General features: G+C 37.8%; 1 protein-coding gene across 7 annotated transcripts in view; it reads right to left on the bottom strand.

Moving 5' to 3' along the window:
- MARK3 (microtubule affinity regulating kinase 3) overlaps positions 1-21,600 on the bottom strand; it is a 140,169-nt gene that overhangs the window by 19,446 nt on the left and 99,123 nt on the right. For 4 of the 7 annotated variants that reach the window (XM_036752307.1, XM_036752309.1, XM_036752308.1 and 1 more), the window contains exons 12-14: positions 21,249-21,402; positions 15,758-15,975; positions 13,448-13,551 (exon numbers count right to left, since the gene is read on the bottom strand). In XM_036752307.1, coding sequence (XP_036608202.1) covers positions 13,448-13,551; positions 15,758-15,975; positions 21,249-21,402 — 476 coding nt within the window. Of the gene's footprint in view, positions 1-13,447; positions 13,552-15,757; positions 15,976-16,330; positions 16,382-21,248; positions 21,403-21,600 lie in introns of all 7 variants that reach the window. The other 3 variants (XM_036752305.1, XM_036752306.1, XM_036752311.1) reach the window with 1 other exon arrangement.

The raw sequence follows: 21,600 nt of genomic DNA, 5'->3' as shown, positions 1-21,600 counted from the left end.
TCCCCTCCAAAGAACTTTTAAATAATGCCTCACAACAAATTTTGGAGTGGCAGAACCCACAAAAGGATGGGGTAAAAGAATTTTCTAGCTCAACACAACTTAGAAGGTGGGCAGAAAAGATCTGCCACACTGAGGTGAGACTACAGTGCAGTCCAGAGCAGGCTGTGCCCCAGCACACAAACATCAAGCCTCGGAGGTGACTTAGTCAGTGGTGGCTTCTGAAGCTCTCAGCCCAAAGACGGTAAAGGGGTCAGGAGATTACAGGGGTCCTTTTGCTGGGACTGGCTTTCCTGCACTGCCCATACCTGAATCTAGGCCGTAGTCTCAGGGTAAAGAAGGAACACTAGCACACCAGTGGCTGCAAGGGAGTGAGACCCTGGTCATAGTTCCAAGGTAGAAAAGAGCGCTAGTGGTTGCTCATAGAACAGAGCATAGGCCAAGAGTAGTAAACACACTTCTCCTTATATCATACCAACATGGAAGAACTGAAAACTTACAGATCCCCAGAACTAGCTCTGAAGATAGCTGCACAAAACACTTGAAGCTTAGGACAGTGCCCCCTCTATACCTGGAGCAGAGCCCAACTTTAACAACATAAAGTTAAAAGTCAAGAAATAGGCTGGAAATCTGAACAAGTAACAAAAGATCCTGGCTACAGAAAGTTACTATGGTGACAGGAAAGATCAAAAGAAAAACTCAGAAGATAACAAAGTCAAAACTGCTACATGCAAAGTCTCAAAGAAAAATGTGAATTAGCCTCAAACCGCCCCCCCCCAATTCCTGGAAGAGTTCAAAAAGGATTATAAAAATCAAGGAAAAATTGAGAAAAGAAATGACAGTGATGCAAAAAACAAATCATAAAAGAGTCAACAGCTTGGTAAAGGAGCATAAAAAAATAGTGAAGAAAATAATACTTTAAAAAAGAGAATAGTTACTCAGCGCAGCAGCAGCCTTTCTTCCTCCACAGTGGTCAGATATGACCCCCTGACTCCTCAGCAACCATGTCAAAGGGACCCATGGTTCGCACTGATCTTGGCACCACTTACTCCTGTGTGGGAGTTTTCCAACATGGAAAAGTGGAGATCATTGCTAATAATCAAGGAAATAGAACCACGCCAAGCTACATCGCCTTCACTGACACAGAAAGTTTAATCGGTGATGCTGCAAAGAGTCAAGTTGCAATGAACCCCACCAGCAGCTTTTGATGCCAAACGTCTTACTGGTCGCAGATTTGATATAGTCAAACATGAAGCATTGACCTTTTACACTGGTGAATGATGCAGGCAAGCCTAAGGTCCAAGCGGGGTACAAAGAGGAGACCAAAAGTTTCTATCCGGAAGAAGTATCTTCTATGGTCTTGACCAAGATGAAAGAAATTGCTGAAGCTTACCTTGGGAAGACTGTCACAAATGCTGTGGTCATAGTACCAGTCTATTTCAATGATTCCCAAAGTCAGGCCAAAAAGGTGCTGGAACCATCGCTGGTCTCAACATGCTCCAAATCATCAACGAGCCAACTGCTCCTGCTATTGCTTACGGCTTGGACAAAAAGGTTGGTGCCAAGAGGAATGTGTTGATCTTTGACCTTGGCGGTGGTACTTCTGATGTCTCCATTCTTTTTTTGTTGTTGTTTATTACATAATGCTTTATTTCAGAGGCTGCAGGAAAAGGATGATAATGTGCTGTTCTTGGAACCAAGAAGACCTGGGTTCAAATTCTATCTCTGATGATGTCTTCATTCCTACCATTGAAGATGGCATCTTTGAGATCAAGTCCACAGCTGGGGACACCCACTTGACTGGGAAGGCCTTTGACAACCAAATGGTCAACCATTTCATTGCCAAGTTCAAGCAAAAGCACAAGAAGGACATCAGTGAGAACAAGTGGGCTGTTTGCCTTCTTTTCACCGCTTGTGAACATGTAAAGTGTACTCCACCTTTCAGTATCCAGGCCAGGATTGAGATTGACTCCCTTTATGAAGCTACTGACTTTTATACATCAATTACCCGAGCCTATTTCAAAGAGCTGATTGCTCATCTCTTACATGGCACACTGAACCCTGTGGAAAAGGCCTTAAGAGATGCCGAGCACGATAAATCCCAGATTCATGACATAGTCCTGGTGGGTGGTTCCACTCGAATCCCCAAAATCCAGAAGCTTCTGCAAGATTTCTTCAATGGCAAGGACTTCAACAAGAGTATCAATCCTGATGAGGCTGTCGCTTATGGTGCAGCTCCAGGCTGCCATTTTGTCTGGAGATAAATCTGAGAATGTGCAGGACTTGCTGCTGTTGGATGTCACTCCTCTTTCCTTTGGAACCGAAACTGCTGGTGGAGTTATGACCGTTCTGATCAAACGTAATACCGCCATCCCCACCAAGCAGACACAGACCTTTACCATCTATTCAGACAACCAGCCTGGTGTGCTTATTCAGGCTTATGAAGGTGAGAGAGCAATGACAAAGGATGACAACCTGCTTGGCAAATTTGAGCTCACAGGAATCCCCCCAGCATCCAGGGGTGTTCCTCAGATTGAAGTCACATTTGACACTGATGCAAATGGCATCCTCAATGTTTCTGCTGCGGATAAGAGCACAGACAAGGAGAACAAGATCACCATCACCAATGACAAAGGACGTCTGAGCAAAGAAGACACTGAGCGTGTGGTCCAGGAGGCTGAGAAATACAACGCTGAGGATGAGAAGCAGAGAGACAAGGTGTCTTCCAAGAATTCTCTGGAGTCTTACGCTTTCAACATGAAGGCCACCAGAGGATAAAAAACTGCAAGGCAAGATTGGGGATGAAGAGAAACAGATGATCCTTGACAAATGGAATGAAATAATCAACTGGCTGGATAAGAACCAGACTGCTGAGAAGGAAGAATCTGAGCATCCTCAGAAAGTATTGGAGAAGGTCTGCAACCCTATCATTACTAAGCTGCACCAGAGTGCAGGGGGCATGCCAGGAGGCATGCCTGGTGGGTTCCCAGGGGGTGAAGCAGCCCCATCTGGAGGTGCTTCTTCTGGACCCACCACTGAAGAGGTCGACTAAACACACCAGAAGAAAGAGCATTCCACGCATCTTTCCAAAAACTGAAGGACTCAAATTTGTAGCCAAGGCAGTAGCAGTTTAAAAGTAACATTTAAGCTACTGTGTAAATCTGGGCATTCTGAACACTTGAATGTGTGCAGAGGGAGAGAAATAAACAACGTTGCACTTTATCGGTACTGTAAATAAGTGGAAATGCAATTCTTGTCCTGGAGACAAAATCTATTTAAAATTGGCACCATAAAGAAATGAGAGAGGGAGCCAAGATGGCAGCTGGAAAGCTGGGACTAGCATGAGCTCCCCGCCGAGTCCCTCCAAAAACCTATAAAAAATGGCTCTGAACCAATTCTAGAACTGCAGAACCCACAAAATAGCAGAGGGAAGCAGGGCTCCAGCCCAGGACAGCCTGGATGGTCTCTGGGTGAGGTCTATCCTGCACGGAGCTGGGAGCAGAGCGGAGCGGAACAGAGCCCAGCGTGGGTGGCGCAGACCAACCAGACCAGGAGCCCGGTGGAGCGTGCCCTAGTGACCTGAATCAGTGAGCTGCAGCACTTACCAGACTTCTCAACCCACAAACACAAAAGACAACAGAGAAGGTTAGTGGGAAAAGCTGCTGGGGACAGAGTGAAAAAAGGAGTTTGTGGTTCAGCCACCGCCTCTGGGGCAGCAGAGGTGGGGCAGCTACAGAACTAAGGCTGCAGTTGCTTCTGGCCCCAGGCCCACCTGCTGGGAGGAATTAAGTGGCAGATCAGAGCAGGAGTGAAGAACCTGATGAAGATCTAAAGATCTAAGTCTGGTCCGGGTTGGGGGTTCTTGGGGAAGGAGGAGTGCTGGTGTGGCAGAGCTGGCACATCCCCCCAAGCTTGGAACATAGTTCTCTTAACTCTACAAGGAGTCATACCCCACTGAAAGACTCAAGGGTCAAGTTAGTTGGCTGGGAATATGGCCAGGCAGTGAAAACGTACCCAGATTCAGTCTCAGACTTTGGATTCTTTCTTTGGTGACAAAGAAGACCAAAACATACAGCCAGAAGAAGTCAACAAAGTCAAAGAGCCTACAACAAAAGCCTCCAAGAAAAACATGAACTGGTCGCAGGCCATGGAAGAGCTCAAAAAAGATTTGGAAAAGCAAGTTAGAGAAGTAGAGGAAAAATTGGGAAGAGAAATGAGAAGGATGCGAGAAAACCATGAAAAACAAGTCAATGACTTGCTAAAGGAGACCCAAAAAAAATACTGAAAAATATACTGAAGAAAACAACACCTTAAAAAATAGACTAACCCAAATAGCAAAAGAGCTCCAAAAAGCCAATGAGAAGAAGAATGCCTTGAAAGGCAGAATTAGCCAAATGGAAAAGGAGGTCCAAAAGACCACTGAAGAAAACACTACCTTAAAAATTAGATTGGAGCAAGTGGAAGCTAGTGACTTGATGAGAAATCAAGATACTATAAAACAGAACCAAAGGAATGAAAAAGTGGAAGACAATGTGAAATATCTCATTGGAAAAACCACTGACCTGGAAGATAGATCCAGGAGAGACAATTTAAAAATTATTGGACTACCTGAAAGCCATGATCAAAAAAAGAGCCTAGATATCATCTTTCAAGAAATCATCAAGAAGAACTGCCCTGATATTCTAGAGCCAGAGGGTAAAATAGAAATTGAAAGAATCCATAGATCACCTCCTCAAATAGATCCCAAAAAGAAATCTCCTAGGAATGTTGTCGCCAAATTCCAGAGCTCCCAGATCAAGGAGAAAATACTGCAAGCAGCAAGAAAGAAACAATTTGAGTATTGTGGAAACACAATCAGAATAACCCAAGATCTGGCAGCTTCTACATTAAGAGATCAAAGGGCTTGGAATATGATATTCCAGAGGTCAATGGAGCTAGGATTAAAACCAAGAATCACCTACCCAGCAAAACTGAGTATCATGCTCCAAGGCAAAATATGGACTTTCAAGCTTTCTCAGTGAAAAGACCAGAGTGGAATAGAAAATTTGACTTGCAAACACAAGAATCAAGAGAAGCATAAAAAGGTAAACAAGTAAGAGAAATCATAAGGGACTTACTAAAGTTGAACTGTTTTGTTTACATTCCTACATGGAAAGATAACGTATGTAATTCATGAGACCTCAGTATTAGGGTAGCTGAAGGGAATATACATATATATAGACAGAGGGCACAGGGTGAATTGAATATGGAGGGATGATATCTAAAAAAAATCAAATTAAGGGATAAGAGAGGAATATGTTGAGAGAGGCAGAAAGGGAGAGATAGAATGGGGTAAATTATCTCATATAAAAGTGGCAAGAAAAAGAAGTTCTATTGGAAGGGAAGAGGGGGCAGGTGAGGGGAAATGAGTGAATCTTACTCTCATCGGATTTGACTTGAGGAGGGAATAACATACATACTCAATTGGGTATCTTACCCCACAGGAAAGGAGGAGGAAGGGGATAAAAAAGGGGGGATGATAGAAGGGAGGGCAGATGGGGGAGGAGGTAATCAAAAGCAAACACTTTTGAAAAGGGACAGGGTCAAGGGAGAAAATTCAATAAAGAAGAACAGGACAGGAGGGAGCAAAATATATTTAGTCTTTCACACATGAGTATTGTGGAAGGGTTTTACATAATGATACACATGTGGCCTATGTTGAATTGTGAGCCTTCTTAGGGAGAGTGGGTGGGGAGGGAAGAGGTGAGAGAATTTGGAACTCAAAGTTTTAAAAGCAGATGATCAAAAAAAACAAGTTGTTTTTGCATGCAACTAGGAAATAAGATACACAGGCAATGGGACATAGAAATCTATCTTGACCTACAAGAAAGTAAGGGAAAAAGGGATGGGGTGGAGTGGGGTGACAGAAGGGAGGGCTGACTGGGGAACGGGGCAATCAGAATATATGCCATCTTGGAGTGGGGGGAGGGTAGAAATGGGGAGAAAATTTGTAATTCAAAGTCTTGTGGAAATCAATGCTGAAAACTAAAAATATTAAATAGATAAGAAAAAATTAAAAAAAAAATTAAAACACAACAACAATGATGACAAAAAGAAATTAAAATACCAAGAAACCTGAGGAAGAATCACCCAAGATTTAGTGGTTACCACTATAAAGGAGCAGAAATACACAAAACACGAATCCCAGAGAATAACTATAAAACATCTACACACAAACCCTCGAAGAAAATCACAGCTTGGGCAGAGATTCAAGTAGCATTTCTAGAAGAGATGAAGTGTTTAAAAAAAAGTTTGAAATGTTTTTATCAGTGAAATTCAAGCTCTAGAGGAAAAAATTAGAAAAGAAATGAGAGCATCATAAGAAAGAATTGGAAAAGGAATTAACAGGTTAGAATAAGAGGTACAAGCAACAAACTCCCTGAAAATTAGAATGTACTAAACAGAAGCCAATAACTCCATGAAGCAATAAGAAATAGTTAAAATACTGAAAAATTAATCTAAAGTAGCTCATAGCAGAAATAACTGCCTTGGAAAAGAAATGAAATAGAAAAAAAAATTAAGAAATCACTGGACTAGCATGACCAGGAAAAGAGCTTATTATTCATCATATCTCAAGAAATCTAGAAATCAAACTACCAAATCTCTTAGAACAAGAGAGCAAAGAATAAATTAAAATAATTTACTGATCTCCTCCTGAAAGAACCTCCAAAATGAAAGCTCTAGGAACACCATAGCCAAAATTCAGTGTTTCCAGGTCCAAGAAAAAATACTGCAAGCAGCCAGAAAAAAAATATTCAAGTACCAAGGAGTCACAGTCAGAGCCACATACAATTTAGCAGCCATCACCATAAAAAAGTGGAAAACTTAGAATATGATAGTCCAGATGGAAAAGGATTTGGGCTTATAGCCAAGAATGATTTATTTAGCAAAAGTGAGGAACAACTCTTTAGGTGGTGACAAAGCACTACCAACTAAGGGAGTGCCTATGAATTGGAGAATAGTCAAAAACAAATTACAGTATACGAATGTGACCAATTAGGAGACAAGTGCAATAGTCTAGGCAAGAGTCAGTGAAGTCCTGAACTAAAGTGCTGTGGGAGAAGAGACAAGGAGTTGGACAGGAGATATTTTGTGGAGGTAGAAATGACCAGATTGTGCTATAAGAAATGATGGGTATGTTTTCAGGGAGGATTTGTATGAATGGATACAGACAGAAGTGAAGAACTAGAAGAATAACTGTAAAAATGACAATGTTGTAAAAACAAAAAAATTCTGAGAGCCTTAAGAACTCTGATGAATGCAATGACAAAGCATGATTCCAGAGGACTCAGGAAGAAATATGCTGCCCACTTCCTGACAGAGAGGTGATGTACTTAGGGTTCAGACTTAGATACATTTTTCTGGACAGGGCCAATGTGGGAATGTTTTATTTTTTGCCTGAATATGCATATTATAAAAGTTATTTTTCTTTATATTTCCTAAGGAGGAAGAAGGTGAGAGGTATAGAAAATAAATTGAAAAAGTGAAAAGCCTAAAAAAAAGAAGAAAATGTGACCTATCTCCTAAGAAAAACAACTGGTATGGAAAATAGATTGAGGAAAGATAATTTAATAATCATTCAACTACCTGAAAAGCCATGAACAGAAAGAGACTAAACATCCTATTTCAAGAAATTACACAGGAAAACTCCGAAGAATCTTGTAGTCAAAATCCAAAGCTCCTAGGTCAAGGTAAAAATACTGGAAGTAGCCAGAAAGAAAGAATTAAAAAACTGAGAAGCAACAATTAGGATCACACAAGACTTATCAGCCATCACCACAAAGACATAGAGGGCTTGGAATGTGATATTCCAGAAAGCAAAGAATCTAGAATTACAGTAAAAAATAACCCATACGGCAAAACTGAGTATAATGTTAACAAGGGAAAAAAATGAACATTTAATGAAATAGAAGACTTTCAAGCATTCCTGATGAAAAGACCAGAGCTGAAAATAAAATGTGAGCCTCAAACACAGCACTCAAAGAGAAGTATAAAAAGGTAAAGATGAGAGGGAATTCATAAAAGTTTACATTCTTATATGAGGAAAGGATACATGTAATCTCTAAGAAAATTTATGATCACTAGGGCTCTTAAAGAGCCCTAGTTTAATTAGACAGAGGGTCTAGAGGGTGACTATTATGTTAGGCGGATCAAAAGAAGAAAGGGTAGGGAAGAGAAAGAATGGGGAAAATTACTGCACATAAAACGTGGTAAACAAGGAAGAGTTTATACAGTGGAAGGGACAGTGGTGAGGAATGTCACTTTGATCTGAACTGGTTAAAGGAGGGAAGAATAAACACACACACACACACATACACTTGGGTGCAGAAATTCATCTTATCCAACAGGTAAGTATGAGGGAGAGGGGTTAAGAGAAATGGGGAGTGGAGTAGATAAGAGGAAAGAGTAAGACAGGTAGTGAACAGAATCAAAACAGACTCTTGAGGTGAGGACTGGATCAAAAAGAAGGCTAAGTATAAGAAAACAGAATGGAGAGAAATATAGTCAGCAATCATAACAGGGAATATGAACAGGAAGAACTCACCCATAAAATTGAAGAAGACAGAATGACACAGATTCAAATTCTTGAAGGAAAAGTTAAATGAGTTACAGAAGGAAAAAGACAGTAAAATATTATTGAAAGATCCTCAATTTATGCCTCTCAAATCTAGATATATAGCCATTAAAAATCAATAAGGTGATTAGAATTTTAGAAAAGCTAGATATGATAGTCTTCTGTAGAATACTGGATGAGAATAGAAAGGAGTATACCTATTTCTCAGTTGTGTACGGTATCTGTATAAAATAACCATGGGCTAGGCCATAAAAATCTCCCCAAAATGCAGAAAAGCAGAAATATTGAATGCATCTTTTTCTGAACATGATGCAATACAAACTACATTCGATAAAGGGCCTGTGAAACATAGATTAGAAATCCTGAAAAACCAGAGGCAAGATTAACAAAATTAAAAATAAAACCATTGAACTAATAAATAGAAGTAGGAGCTGGTTTTATGGAAAAATAAAAAACTAATAAAACAGATAAACCATTACCTAATTTGATTTTAAAAAAAGAAAACAAGATTACCAGTATCAAAAATGAAAAAACAAAACAAAACCAAACCAAAAACTGAATTCACAACCTATCAAGAGGAAATTTAATACCTAAATCAGGAAAAGTCAAAACAGAAAAAGAAAATTATAGACCAATTTGCCTAATGTATACTGATGCAAAAGTCTTAAATAAAATACTAATAAGGAGATTAGAGCAATATACCACAAATATCACACACAATGAACAGGCTAGATTTATATGAGGAATGCAGGGGTGGTTCCGTATCAGGAAAACTATAAGCATAACTGACCATTATCAATAACAAAAACATCAAAAACCACACAATTATCTCAATCATAGGTGCAAATATTATTTGTAATTGGGATAAGCTACAAGCCTTTCCAGTAAGATCAGGAGTGAAGCAATGATGTCCATTATCACTACTGCTATTCAATATTGCACTAGAAATGTTAGCTATATCATTAAGAAAAAGAATTGACGGAATGAGTATGGGCAAAGAGGAAAAATACTACTCCTTTATGGAGATATGATGGTTTACCTAAAGAATCAACCAAAAAATTAATAAAAATAATTAAAGACTTTAGCAAAGTTGCAGAATATAAAATAAACCCACACAAATCATATTACCACAAAGTTCATCAGGAAGAAATCTGTAGTTATTTTAAATGGAATTTCTCTTTCTACCCCTTCCAATAACAAATGATATTTGCTCTTAGTTTTAGATAGATATTACTTAGCATTTTAAGGAAACCTCCATTTATTCCTGTGTTTTTAGTATTTTTAACAGGAATAGGTGTATTTTTGTCAACAGCTTTTTCTGCACCAATTGATAAACTGATAAAATTGATGAAAGGATATGAACAGGCAGTTTTCAGATGAAGGAATCAAAGCTATCTATAGTCATATGGAACAAAGCTCTATATCACCATTGATTGGAAGAATACAAATTAAACAATTCTGAGGTACCACCTCACACTTATCAGACTGGCTAATATGACAGAAAAGAAGAATGACAAATGCTGGAGTAGATGTGGGAAAAATTGGGACAGTAATGCACTGTTGGTAGAGTTGTGAACTGATCCAACCATTGTGGAAAGCATTTTGGAACTATGCACAAAAAGGCTATAAAAACTATGTGTACTCTTTGACTCAGCAATACCACTACTAGGTTTGTATCCCAAAGAGATTAAAAAAAAAAAAAAGGAAAAGGACCTCTATGTGCAAAAATATTTATAGCAGCTCTTTTTGTGGTGGCAAAGAATTGGAAACTGAGGGGATGTCCATCAATTGGGGAAAGGCTAAACAAGTTGTGGTATATGAATGTGATGGAATACTATTATGTTGCCAGAAATGATGAAGGGTGTTGGTTTCAGAAAAACCTGGGAAACTTGTATAACCTGATGGAATGTGAAGTAAGCAGAACCAGGAAAACAATCTATACCAAAAAAGCAAATTATAAAGATAATCAACTCTGAAAGCTTTAGTACCTGATCAACACAATGACCCACAATTCCAAATGACTCATGATGAAACATACTATCCACCTCCAGATATAGAATTGATAGGCTCAAGTGAGCAGACTGAAGAAATGTTGTTTTCCTCTCTTTTTCTTACTTTTTTTGGGAAACATGGCTAATGCAGAATTTTTTTTTCTGATTATGCATATTTGTAATAGGTCTTATTTTTCTTTCATTTTCACTGGGTGAAGGAGGGGAGAGGAGGAGGCAGAGAATTTGGAACAGAAAAAAAATATAAAAGGCTTTGTGTTTTTAAAAAATATTAAAACAACAGACCATACTACCAAATAGGTAGCAATATGGCCTAACAAGAATAAGGTTTAGAAACAGTACCTTAGAATTTAGGTATCTACAGCCAATTAAGTGAAGAACATAAAATCAGTGAATCAAACTATATTTTAAAACACTTTCTGATAAGAGAAATGAATCCTGTGATTCATTATGAGAATTCATTAAGGGTACTCAAACAGGAGGGCAGTTTGAAAAAGCGTTATTTCAAACTAAAGAATCCTTTGGAAAATCAGAACTCAACAAATTTCCAGCTTCAGGAAATTATGAATTCTAAGGCAGTCAGAGAACTCTTAAGATGATATTTCTATAGTCAGTTAAAGTTAGGAACAGAACTAGAAACTTCCATTCAGCATGATATTGAATATCAGTATTTTCTATCAAGTAACCTATTCAGAGAAGAAATGTGAAGGACTTTCAGAATGAAATTTTATTAACAAAAAAAAAAAATTAACGGAGAAAATGATTTATTAAAATCACATATGTCTAGAGGACAGGGAATCAGAATTGTGTGCATTCACGATGTCATGATACTTCAGCGTATGTTTACACAATACTTTTTTGTTATGATAATAAAAATGACAATAAAGGACAAACAAAACTTTTGTTTGCCTCACTAGCATTACTCTAATGTGCTATCCTGACAATTTTATTGTGGTATAAAGGTATCCTTAAGTTCCTGAAAGACATTACAGGGAAGTATAAGTTTTTGCAAATTCTATCAACTGGAAAAACTTTCAGTATTGCCCCATCAACAGCTTGTATCTGTAGTTAAAGGGACAGCCTAGAGAAAGGATTACTACTACAAAACTGGCCACTAGGTGATGAATTTTTAAGTCACAGGAATTCATGAAGGCTGTCTACTAAGTATGGAGAGACTACAACCCATGTTGGGAAACAGTATACATGCTACAGAAATGAAATGGCATGTTTTGAAATACTGATGTGGGTTTCTAGTAACTAGAGAGGCAGGAAAGACACAGGGATACAAAAATAAATAATAGCTGTATTTACAAGAGATTTGAAGTACACAAGATGCTCTATGTGCATTATCTCTTTGACTAGTCCAATAATCCTAGCAACAAGATCAGCTTCTGAAAATCTGACATATGTTTTAAGACATGTTATTTCACATAACTACAGATACATTTTTACTTCCACATTAATTCAACTAGTGTGAGATTTGGGGACCAGAGCCTGACAGGAAGCTGATTAAAAGAGGATGATGATAAAACAGTTGTTTTAAGGATAGAAGAGGAAGGGTATTGGACTAAGATTTCAGCTGTTGTTAAAAAGTTTACTGACTCTAGAAAAATATGTTAAGTTTTAAAAATGAAATAAAAACAACAGACAAGTATGATTAATCTCAGCAAAGAAGAACAAGCAACAAATCTGTGGTTAAACATAAGAAATAGATATAATTGATGAGAATTCAAATAATAAAAACATTACAGTATACGTGATAGCAATTAGCTAGAGGTATGCTATCATAAGATACATTTCATTTATCAACAAAGGGGTATCTACATTTTCTAGGTCTCACAAATATTTCATTTTTATTTAGACTTTCATGACTTGAATTCTGGTGCTTTTTCAAAAAGGGGTCTAAATAAGTCTACTTGGCATGCTGGGAAGTATATGCTTATCTCCTAATATACTTGGAGACTATCTTCTAAATTGCTCTTTACATTAGTTCCTAATCCCACCTTCTCAAGAATAATTAATCTGTTTAATCAGTGTCCTTTCACCATTCATATTCACTCAGTCTGCATATCATCTTATACATTTTAGCCTTTAAAAAAAATCTAGAAGTTATTTTAACTATGGATATGTGTCACTTCAAGAAAGGATCAACATCTTAAGGGCAGGCATCTCTTCCTCCAAGATACTTGCAAAGAAGTAAGAATAAAAAAGTGCCCAATAAATGCTTATTCCCATTATTTAAAATCCTCAAAATCTGATAAGAATTAAGATTACAAAGATGAAATCATTTCAGTATATAATTTAAATTATATATATCAAAATACTTGTATGTGGACTGACCATGTTCTCCGGTCATTCTCGATTACCCTCTAGAACAAATTTAGTTTTGATCTTTGACTTCAAAGCTTTCTGGCTTATTATCCTCACATTACCTCACATTATAAGATCACAGTTCCCACTCCATCTTAAATCTCCAATATGATCTAACAGTAGTGTCCTGCATCAGGCCTTTGTCACTACTGCCTACTATAGATGGAAATAAAAATGTTCTCCCTGTACCACAACCCAGTTTTTTTTTATGTAATTAGTCCATTTAATTGAATTGTCAACAATCTACTTAACTATGAAAGGAATTTACAACTCTGGAGTTTCTGTGATCAAGTACAGTGATAGACTAGGAGCCACTTGTTTTTTTCCTTATCACAATGAGGAAAGAAACTAACTCTCTCTCTCTCTCTCTCTCTCTCTCTCTCTCTCTCTCTCTCATATTTTAGGGAAAAAACCATGAGACATTCACATTTCCTTGCTAATAGTGTAAGGTTTGTACCTGTTTTCTTTGCCATTCTGAATCACCGAATGTCTATCTGCAGTCGTCCTTTCACTACAAACATAAGTATTTCGTCGTGTCATCCCACCAGATGTTGAATTATTCTAAAAGTAAGAACAGCATTTATTTTCTTACAAAGAAAAGCTCAATTTATTAATGCAGATGTTATAAGAATATTAATCGCTAAAGAAATTATTTCTCTTGTTTTTCACTACAATATGATGCTCCCAACAGCACACTCTAAATGCTACAGAATTATCTTTCTCAGTTACCTGCTCAGCAGACAAAGTACAACAGAAGAATAAATGAAAATCTGTTTATAAAATCTGAATCTTTAATCTTTAAAAAAATCTTTAAAGAAAATCAGGTATAAGATATTAAAAGTAAAGCCAAAAAGAACCTTGAAACATGAATGACAAATTTACAATTAAATATATTCAATGATAATGTAAAATCAACTGTTTCTAAGTAAATGAGAACTACAGATTGGAGAGAAAATTTGAGATCACACAGTCCAATTCCTTCATTTTACACATGGGGAAACTGAGGCCCCAAGAGAGGTCACACGATACCCTATTTATTTTTTTGGAGGGGGGAAGGGTTAATCGGGCAATTGGGTTCTTAAGTGACTTGCCCAAGGTCACACAGCTAGTAAGTGTGTCAATGTCTGAGGCTGGATTTGAACTCAGGTCCTTCTGACTCCAGGGCTAGTGCTCTACTCACTGTGCCACCTAACTACCCCCATACAATGCTTTAGAAGAGTATTACTATTTTCCTTTATTGAACAATAACTAGTCCATTACTATTACCCTACTAAAAAGTGCCCCCAATAATTTACACACAGAGCCCCAATATCACCCAGGTGACACAATGTAATATAACTGGTAAAAGCCACAATCATCAATGAACATTCATGCATTATTGAAAAAAGGAGGAAAATGAAAAGGCAAATATAAGAACAAGTAGACATTTCTTAAAATAAAAGCACCTTTCATTAAATAGTAAGTGGGTGAGTTTTGAGTTGGTATCACCTTATCTGGTGCTATGCTTACTTAAGCAGGAAGGTACTGAATATAACTTTCTAATGACTAAAACATGAATGGGAGAAATAAAAAGAAATAAAAATAATGGTCAATTTTATCTCTCTGCAAAGAATTAAATATGGAGAGTCAATTCTACCATGGAAGCATTTTCCAGAGAACTGGAGAGTATGAAAGAAGGCAGTTAGTAAGTATAATTAGGGCAGTTTCTTTAAGTCACTGCTTCTCTCTAAGATTTATTCTCCACATCTACAAAACTAGGGAATTGGATTAGACATTCTCTAAGGACATTTCCAACTGTAATAGTCAATGAAAATTCTCAAACTTTTGTGACTATCAATAAAATTAAATGGACTATTAACATAATAAGCTATAGGTGTAAGGAGATGGAAGCAAAAGTTTAAAAAACTGGGTAAAGTTCAGAATAAACTTGAAAAACCAGTATGACTTCAGGAAACTCGCTAGGCTTTATTCCCAGCAGGAATAAAAACAGTATCTCAAAACTAAAAATAAGAGATACTCTAACATTCATCTTACTAACCTTTTGAAGCCACACTAGCCTGCTACAGAAACAGCAGTACATGGTTTTATGTTATTGTTTAAACATCTCAGCTGTGTCCAACTCTATGTGACCCCATTTGGGATTTCTCTTGGCCAAGATACTGGAGTGGATTGCTATTTCCTTCTCCAGATCATTTTACAGAGGAGGTAACTGACACAAACAGGATGAGGCGATTTGCCCAGGTTCACACAGTTACTAAGAGTAGTAAGTTTCTGAGGCCAGATTTGAACTCAGGAAGATGAGTCTTCCTGACTCCCTGACTCTATCCACCACGCCACCTAGCTGCCTACAGGGTTACAAAGTGAACCTTTCTGACAGCTTACTAAATGTTACAGGTTCTTAACCTCTCTCAGTCTCACTTTCAAATGATGCATTTGGACTAGATGATCCCAAAAGACCCTTCCAGTTCTAAACCTAGAAACCTAGAAACTTAGGAAATCAACCCACAAAGGCAAAGTGATTTGCCAAAGTTACACAGAAAGTACTAGAAATAAGACTGGAATCCAGTGCCCATGTATGCAACCCCAAACTTGTTTCCACTACACTACTACGCTGCCTCTGTGACAGCTAAAGGATAACTGTTGTTATGCTAGATGAACAAAAACAGAATTCATTTATAGACAAAAATCTTAATGTTCTAAACAGGTATTTAAACTCTCCTCACCAAAAAACAAAATAAAGCATCACCATTGAACAAACATGACTTACGCTAGGAATAGTGGCACTTTTCTTTCGTTCAGGAATATCTGCCTTATTTGGATTATTTGCATTACCCAGCATGGGACTAGCTGGTGCTAATCCCTTTCCTCCAACAGCACTACTGCTAGATTTCCTTGGCTGAATTCCTTCCTCCTTGAGATCGTTATCTGTAGTGCTGGTCTGACTCCTTTTGGGATATGCCACAACTGGAGGAATGGATGGTCCAGCTAAAATAAAGAATTTTTGTTTCAAGTTAGAATAGATTTTTCTACTATTGACTTGCTGAAAACAGAGTATTTAACAAGCAGGGCAAGAAAGTGCTATTTAAAAGGAAAAAAAAAAGATAATGCAGTAAAATCCTCTACGAAGTTCCCCCTGAAACATAATTTTTCCATAAATAAATCTAAATTGTTAGATGGCATCTACTTGTTCATAATTTTCCATTTCCTTTAAAAGATCTCACAATTAACAAGTTTTTGGTAGCTGTCCTTTGGAAAACATCTTGGGAGGATGTTACTGTAGTCATAACAAATCAACTATGCTAATGATGCACACAAAATCATGCAGAAGCAATGGGTTCACCTTGGAAATTTGACTGAATTACATCCTTTTTTGTACAAGAGAGGCCTTCACCTTTTGGAACAGAATAGTATTACACAATTACAAAACATTTCCTTCAAGTTGTCTCAAAATTCACCTTGAATTCAACCATGTAATGCAATGAAATTATGGCTCACCAAAGCAGGAAAAGGCATAGAAGGAGCCAGTGCCCACTTAAGCAGTAGAATCCAAAATTCAAACAATTTGGAAAATTAATCATTCCAATTTTATGGAGGTGAAAAATAAAAATGTATGACCACACTTCGAAAGGCAGCATGATGTAATAGATTTGGGTGAACTGGATTCATATCCTGGCTTTGATATTTAATAGTTGTGTGACCGTGACCAGTTATTCAAACTTTAAGGCTCCGATTCCTTATCTATAAAAATAGGGATAATATAATACCCCTTTTACATGTCTGTTTTAAGAAAAGTACTTTGTAAATCTTAGAGCACTATATAAATTTATATAATTCTTTATTTAGTGTAAGGAGTATTTAGAGTCTGTAGCTATGAGAAAAACAACATGGCTCTTGTCTTTAGAGAATTTAAATCAAGAATATTTTAGTTGGGGTAGGCAGGTGGTGCAGTGAGTAGAGCACGGGCCCTGGAGTCAGGAGGACCTGAGCTCAAATCCGGCCTCAGACACTTGACACACTTACTAGCTGTGTGACTTTGGGCAAATCACTTAACCCCAACTGCCCTGCCTTCCCCCTGCAAAAAAAAAAAAAAGGAAAAATCAAAGAATATTTGAGTTGAACTAAGTGAATAAAGGGTTTTGCTGGGAAAGCACTGGGAAAGTTTGGTAGTTTCAAAACAACAAAAAAACTAGTAAAATACTGCTAAAACTTGAAGTACTGGTGACACTGTACTTGGCTCAAAATGTTTTGTCTTTTCTTTTCCATATCTGAAGAGGCATAATATCACCTTAAACATCTAATTTTCAGGTAATTATTAATTTGTTTCAAAACTATGACATTTTTCATTTGGTAAAAAGATAGCCAAGTCTGGTTTTACTTCAGATTATGAATGGCAAAGATAAATATGCTCAAATTAATGCAAAAATTAGAAGCTTGGAGTAAACTATAAAGTTTAGGTTGTAACAAACCAGTAAAAGCTTATATGCATCACTACCTTTTATGACAGTATTTTTGATAATTTTAGCCACTGAATTATATCCACCAGGAATATTTAACTAGGTTTCAGCATAAACTAATGTTTTAAGGAATATGAATTTTCATTTCATACAAAATAAATATTTGTTTTTAGAAACTGGTACAATAAAAAAAAATCTGCTCTGACACTTGCCTATGAGCACTCAGTCATTAGGCTAGATGTTTATTTTAAAGTGTAACTGTACGTCAAACAAACTCTAACTCCCATGGCTTAGGGGCTTTTTGGTTCATTTGTTTTTAAGGCTCAACTCCTTTGGACTGGACTCCACCAAGTCCCAGGAATCTCACAGCAGGAAACTCATCATCTGTCTGGTACTTCCACCCTATCAGAACCCTTACCACCCTCTGCCCTTCTGATGGGAAGGCTGGAGGGTACTCCATCCCCTTTTCCGTTCTTTTTGTTTGTTGTCTTCTCCCTTTTGATTGTGAGTGGGTTGTGAGCAAGGACTATCATTCTTTTTCATATCTGTATCCCTAGCATTTAGCACAGTGCCTGGCACATAGCTGGTGCTTAACAAACGTTTACTGACTGAATGGCTGATCCTTTCCACCCTATGAGCCAGAAACACCAAAACTCCTAAAGGCCTACCTTCTTTTCTCAGCTTATGAATATCCCTACGCTCTGGGAAGCAACTGTACAGAGGAGCAGACTGAATTTTGTTAACTTCCTATTTAGTTTTGTTTCAAAACATTCTTATGTGATATTCCAAAAGCTCCATGAAGGTAGGAACTATATTATTATAAAATTATATAATAAAAACTAGATTAAGAAACCTCCTCAAGATGAAAAGAGAAAATGATATAGCGGGAAGAACACTGGACTATCAATCATGAGCATGGTTCAGGTGCTGGGTTTGCCACCAACCTTACTGCTGTCCTTGGGAGGATCACTTCACTACTTAGATATTTTTTCTTTTAAAAGTGAAGAGGTTGTGTCAGAAGATCTTCTAAGATCCGTCTAAGTCCTAATCCAATTTAGCAAACATTTAGTCAATGCCTGCTTAGATGCTAGAGATACAAACTGTCTATACAACACGTACCTAGCTCTTGAGATGCTTACAATTTGATTAACTATGATGTCACGAAGAGTGTAGTGAGCACAAAGGAGAGATAAAAGTGCTATGAAAATTTGGGGGAGGGAGAGATCACTTTCACCTGTGAGGCAGGTTCAGTTAGCTTTATGAAAGAGGTAGCACTTGAGGGAGTCAATGAAGGAAGAGACAGACTCCAAAAGATTGGGAAGTAGAAGCGATCAATCTCGTAATAGAAAAATAACCAAGCCAGAAAAAGAAGAGAGACTCAAAACAAGAATGGAACATAGAGAGCTGCCCTGTTTGGCTAGAATGTATATAAAATATATGAAGGGGGAGTGGTGGAAGATACAGCTGAAAAGGTATGTGGCTCACAAGTTTTATCTTAGTTGGTAAGCAATTTGGAACCAATGACATGCCATGATGAAGGGCAGGGGGAAGTGATGCTGGAGAGAAGATACAAAATTCAGACTCACTCTATGATTCTGGTGAAGGTTTAACCCCAAGGAACAAGACCAGGGAGAAAATGTCCAAATCCTTACAAAAAACTTTCATGTCCTTATAAGGTGATGAGTGATATTTTTACTGCATTTAGTCAAGGAAGTTGCATATACATTATAGTTTGACCTTTTTTTGGAGGAGGAAAGGGATAGGGGAGATACTTTACAGTCTTCAGATACCTATACGATGATTTTTTTTTTGAGGGAGAAGGGCAGGGCAATTGGGGTTAAGTGACTTGCCCAAGGTCACACAGCTAGTAAGTGTCAAGTATCTGAGGCTGGATTTGAACTCAGGTCCTCCTGACTCCAGGGCCGGTGCTCTACTCACTTCGCCACCTAGCTGCCCCGCCCCCATACAATGATTTCTTTCAGTATCATTAAAAGTATCAATTAACTGCCTCTTTGCTCACAGGGCAATGTTAAGACACTATAAAAATCAACTGAAATAGATTTGGTCCCTTTCTTTCAGGAACTAAGACTCTGAAAACACTGACAAAGGTAGGCACAGAAAGACAGCACTCTATATGAGGGCAAGATATTAAACAAAAATTCTTTTTATCAAATACAATCTTCTGAACTCCAGTCCTGAATAATCAAGAGTTGAGATTTCAAACTGGATGTCCTGAAGGCACGTCAAACTCAGCGGGTCCAAAACAGAAACCATCTTTCCCTCAAAATCCTTTTTTCTAATGACCTTCTCCTTTTCTGTTAAAATCCTTTTGTTCACCCAGATTTACAACCTGTGAGGCACACTCAAATCTTCATTTTCCTCACCGAACACATCCAAACAACTGACAATGTCTGTGGCATCTATCCTCTTCTTTACTCTGACACAGCCACCACTTTAATTCAGGCCTACATCACTTCTCAAATGTATATGTATATGAGTCTATGTCTATATGCCCGAGAGGTAATATACATGAATACACACATATAAATAGAATTATGAGATCACATAATAATATATAATATTAATAAAATAGCTGTTTTAATAAAGATATAATACAGTCTCTATCCCTAAAGGTGTTTCTCTTTCCAAACCATCCTCCACACAGCTATCAAAGTAATATTCCTAAAACACAGATCTGACTGTTACTCCTCTGTTCACTAACACCAGCAACTCTCTATTATCTTCTAGGAGCAAACACAAACTTCTCCAGCATTTAGAGACCTTCACAAACTGGCTCCAGGCTGCCTTTCCAGGCTTATTATATGTTACGTCTATCCACATGCATTCTAGTTCAGCCAAAGTAATCTTCTTGCTGTTCTTCACATACAACATTGCACCCCCCTCTTGGTGCCTCTGAAAAGGCATTCCTCGTGCCAATTCCTCTGACTCAGGATCCTTAATTTCCTTCAAAGCTCAACTGCTATGAAACCTCTTTTATGAGGACAGTTCCTGATCATCTGCTTTCCACAAAATTAACCTCTTTTCATTTGCATTATTGCTATGTATATGTCATCTTCCTCACTGGGCTCAGAAGCCAGTGCCTCGTATACAGTAGCTGCTTGAAAAATGCTGGATGATTTATGCTGTGAAAACAGATGTCTCAGAAAGGAGGTGGTTTTTGGAAAAGTTATACATTAAACCAGGGAGGAGCAGCCATACACTTGACCTCTCGATATTCTAGGGAGATTTCTTCCATGGTTAAGTCTACATAGCTTAAGCAGAACAACCAGCCAGACATACAAATAGCTGAGTCATTCAGAAATCGAGCCCAGCTGCTCTGCCTGTAAGCATTATATAGAACTTCTACTCACATACTTCAAATCTCTTTAATTTCATCAGTGCAGGTATTCTGTCTACTGACAGAGAGATTGCAGTTCCTTCACGAGTTAGTAGACAGCGTTCCTGATTGCTGTGGCTGAAAAAAATTAGGATGGGTGTCCAACCCTATAATGAAATGCCTCACAGCTTGCCTAGGTTGATCTTAGATAGCAGGCACAACGTCTGCTGCTGTGCCCAAATTTAAGACAGGAACCTACCAGAGCATCAGCTGCACTGGGACAGCCTTTGAGAATTTCATGCCACATCAGGACATTAGTAGGACACACAAGAACTCACAAAAAAAGAAAAAGGCACCGGGCTAGGTAGTGAGGTACAGACTTTGTGTCATTTTATATGGCCACTGGTCATAATCAGTCTTCCTATTTAAAAAGGAAACCAAAGACATCGTTCGCTATTATCACTCACCATGATCACTGTATCGCCTTTGCTTCTGGCTTGAAGAAATGCTCCTTTGGACTTTGTGGTGAGGAGATTGTCCCGTGCTATTATTAAGATCACTGCTTGGCCTAACCTTAGCAAGTGAAAGATTGCTGCTGGAACTTGAATCACTAGCATCCAGCTAGGAAAAAATTGAAAAAGGACAACATACATACAAACACAAATGATTTATTAAAATATAAACGTGAACCTCACGTAATAGAGCTATTTTAGTGTGATGTTTAAATTATAGCTGAAAATTCAAGGAATAGACACACTCTTGTTGGTCATTCAAAGGTAAAGAGAGAGAGAAGCATAATACACTTTTCCAAAATATGCT

Source organism: Trichosurus vulpecula, chromosome 3 (genome assembly GCF_011100635.1).
Source record: "Trichosurus vulpecula isolate mTriVul1 chromosome 3, mTriVul1.pri, whole genome shotgun sequence".
NCBI classification, from domain to species: Eukaryota; Metazoa; Chordata; class Mammalia; order Diprotodontia; family Phalangeridae; genus Trichosurus; species Trichosurus vulpecula.
This window is presented reverse-complemented; position numbering and strand designations above follow the sequence as displayed.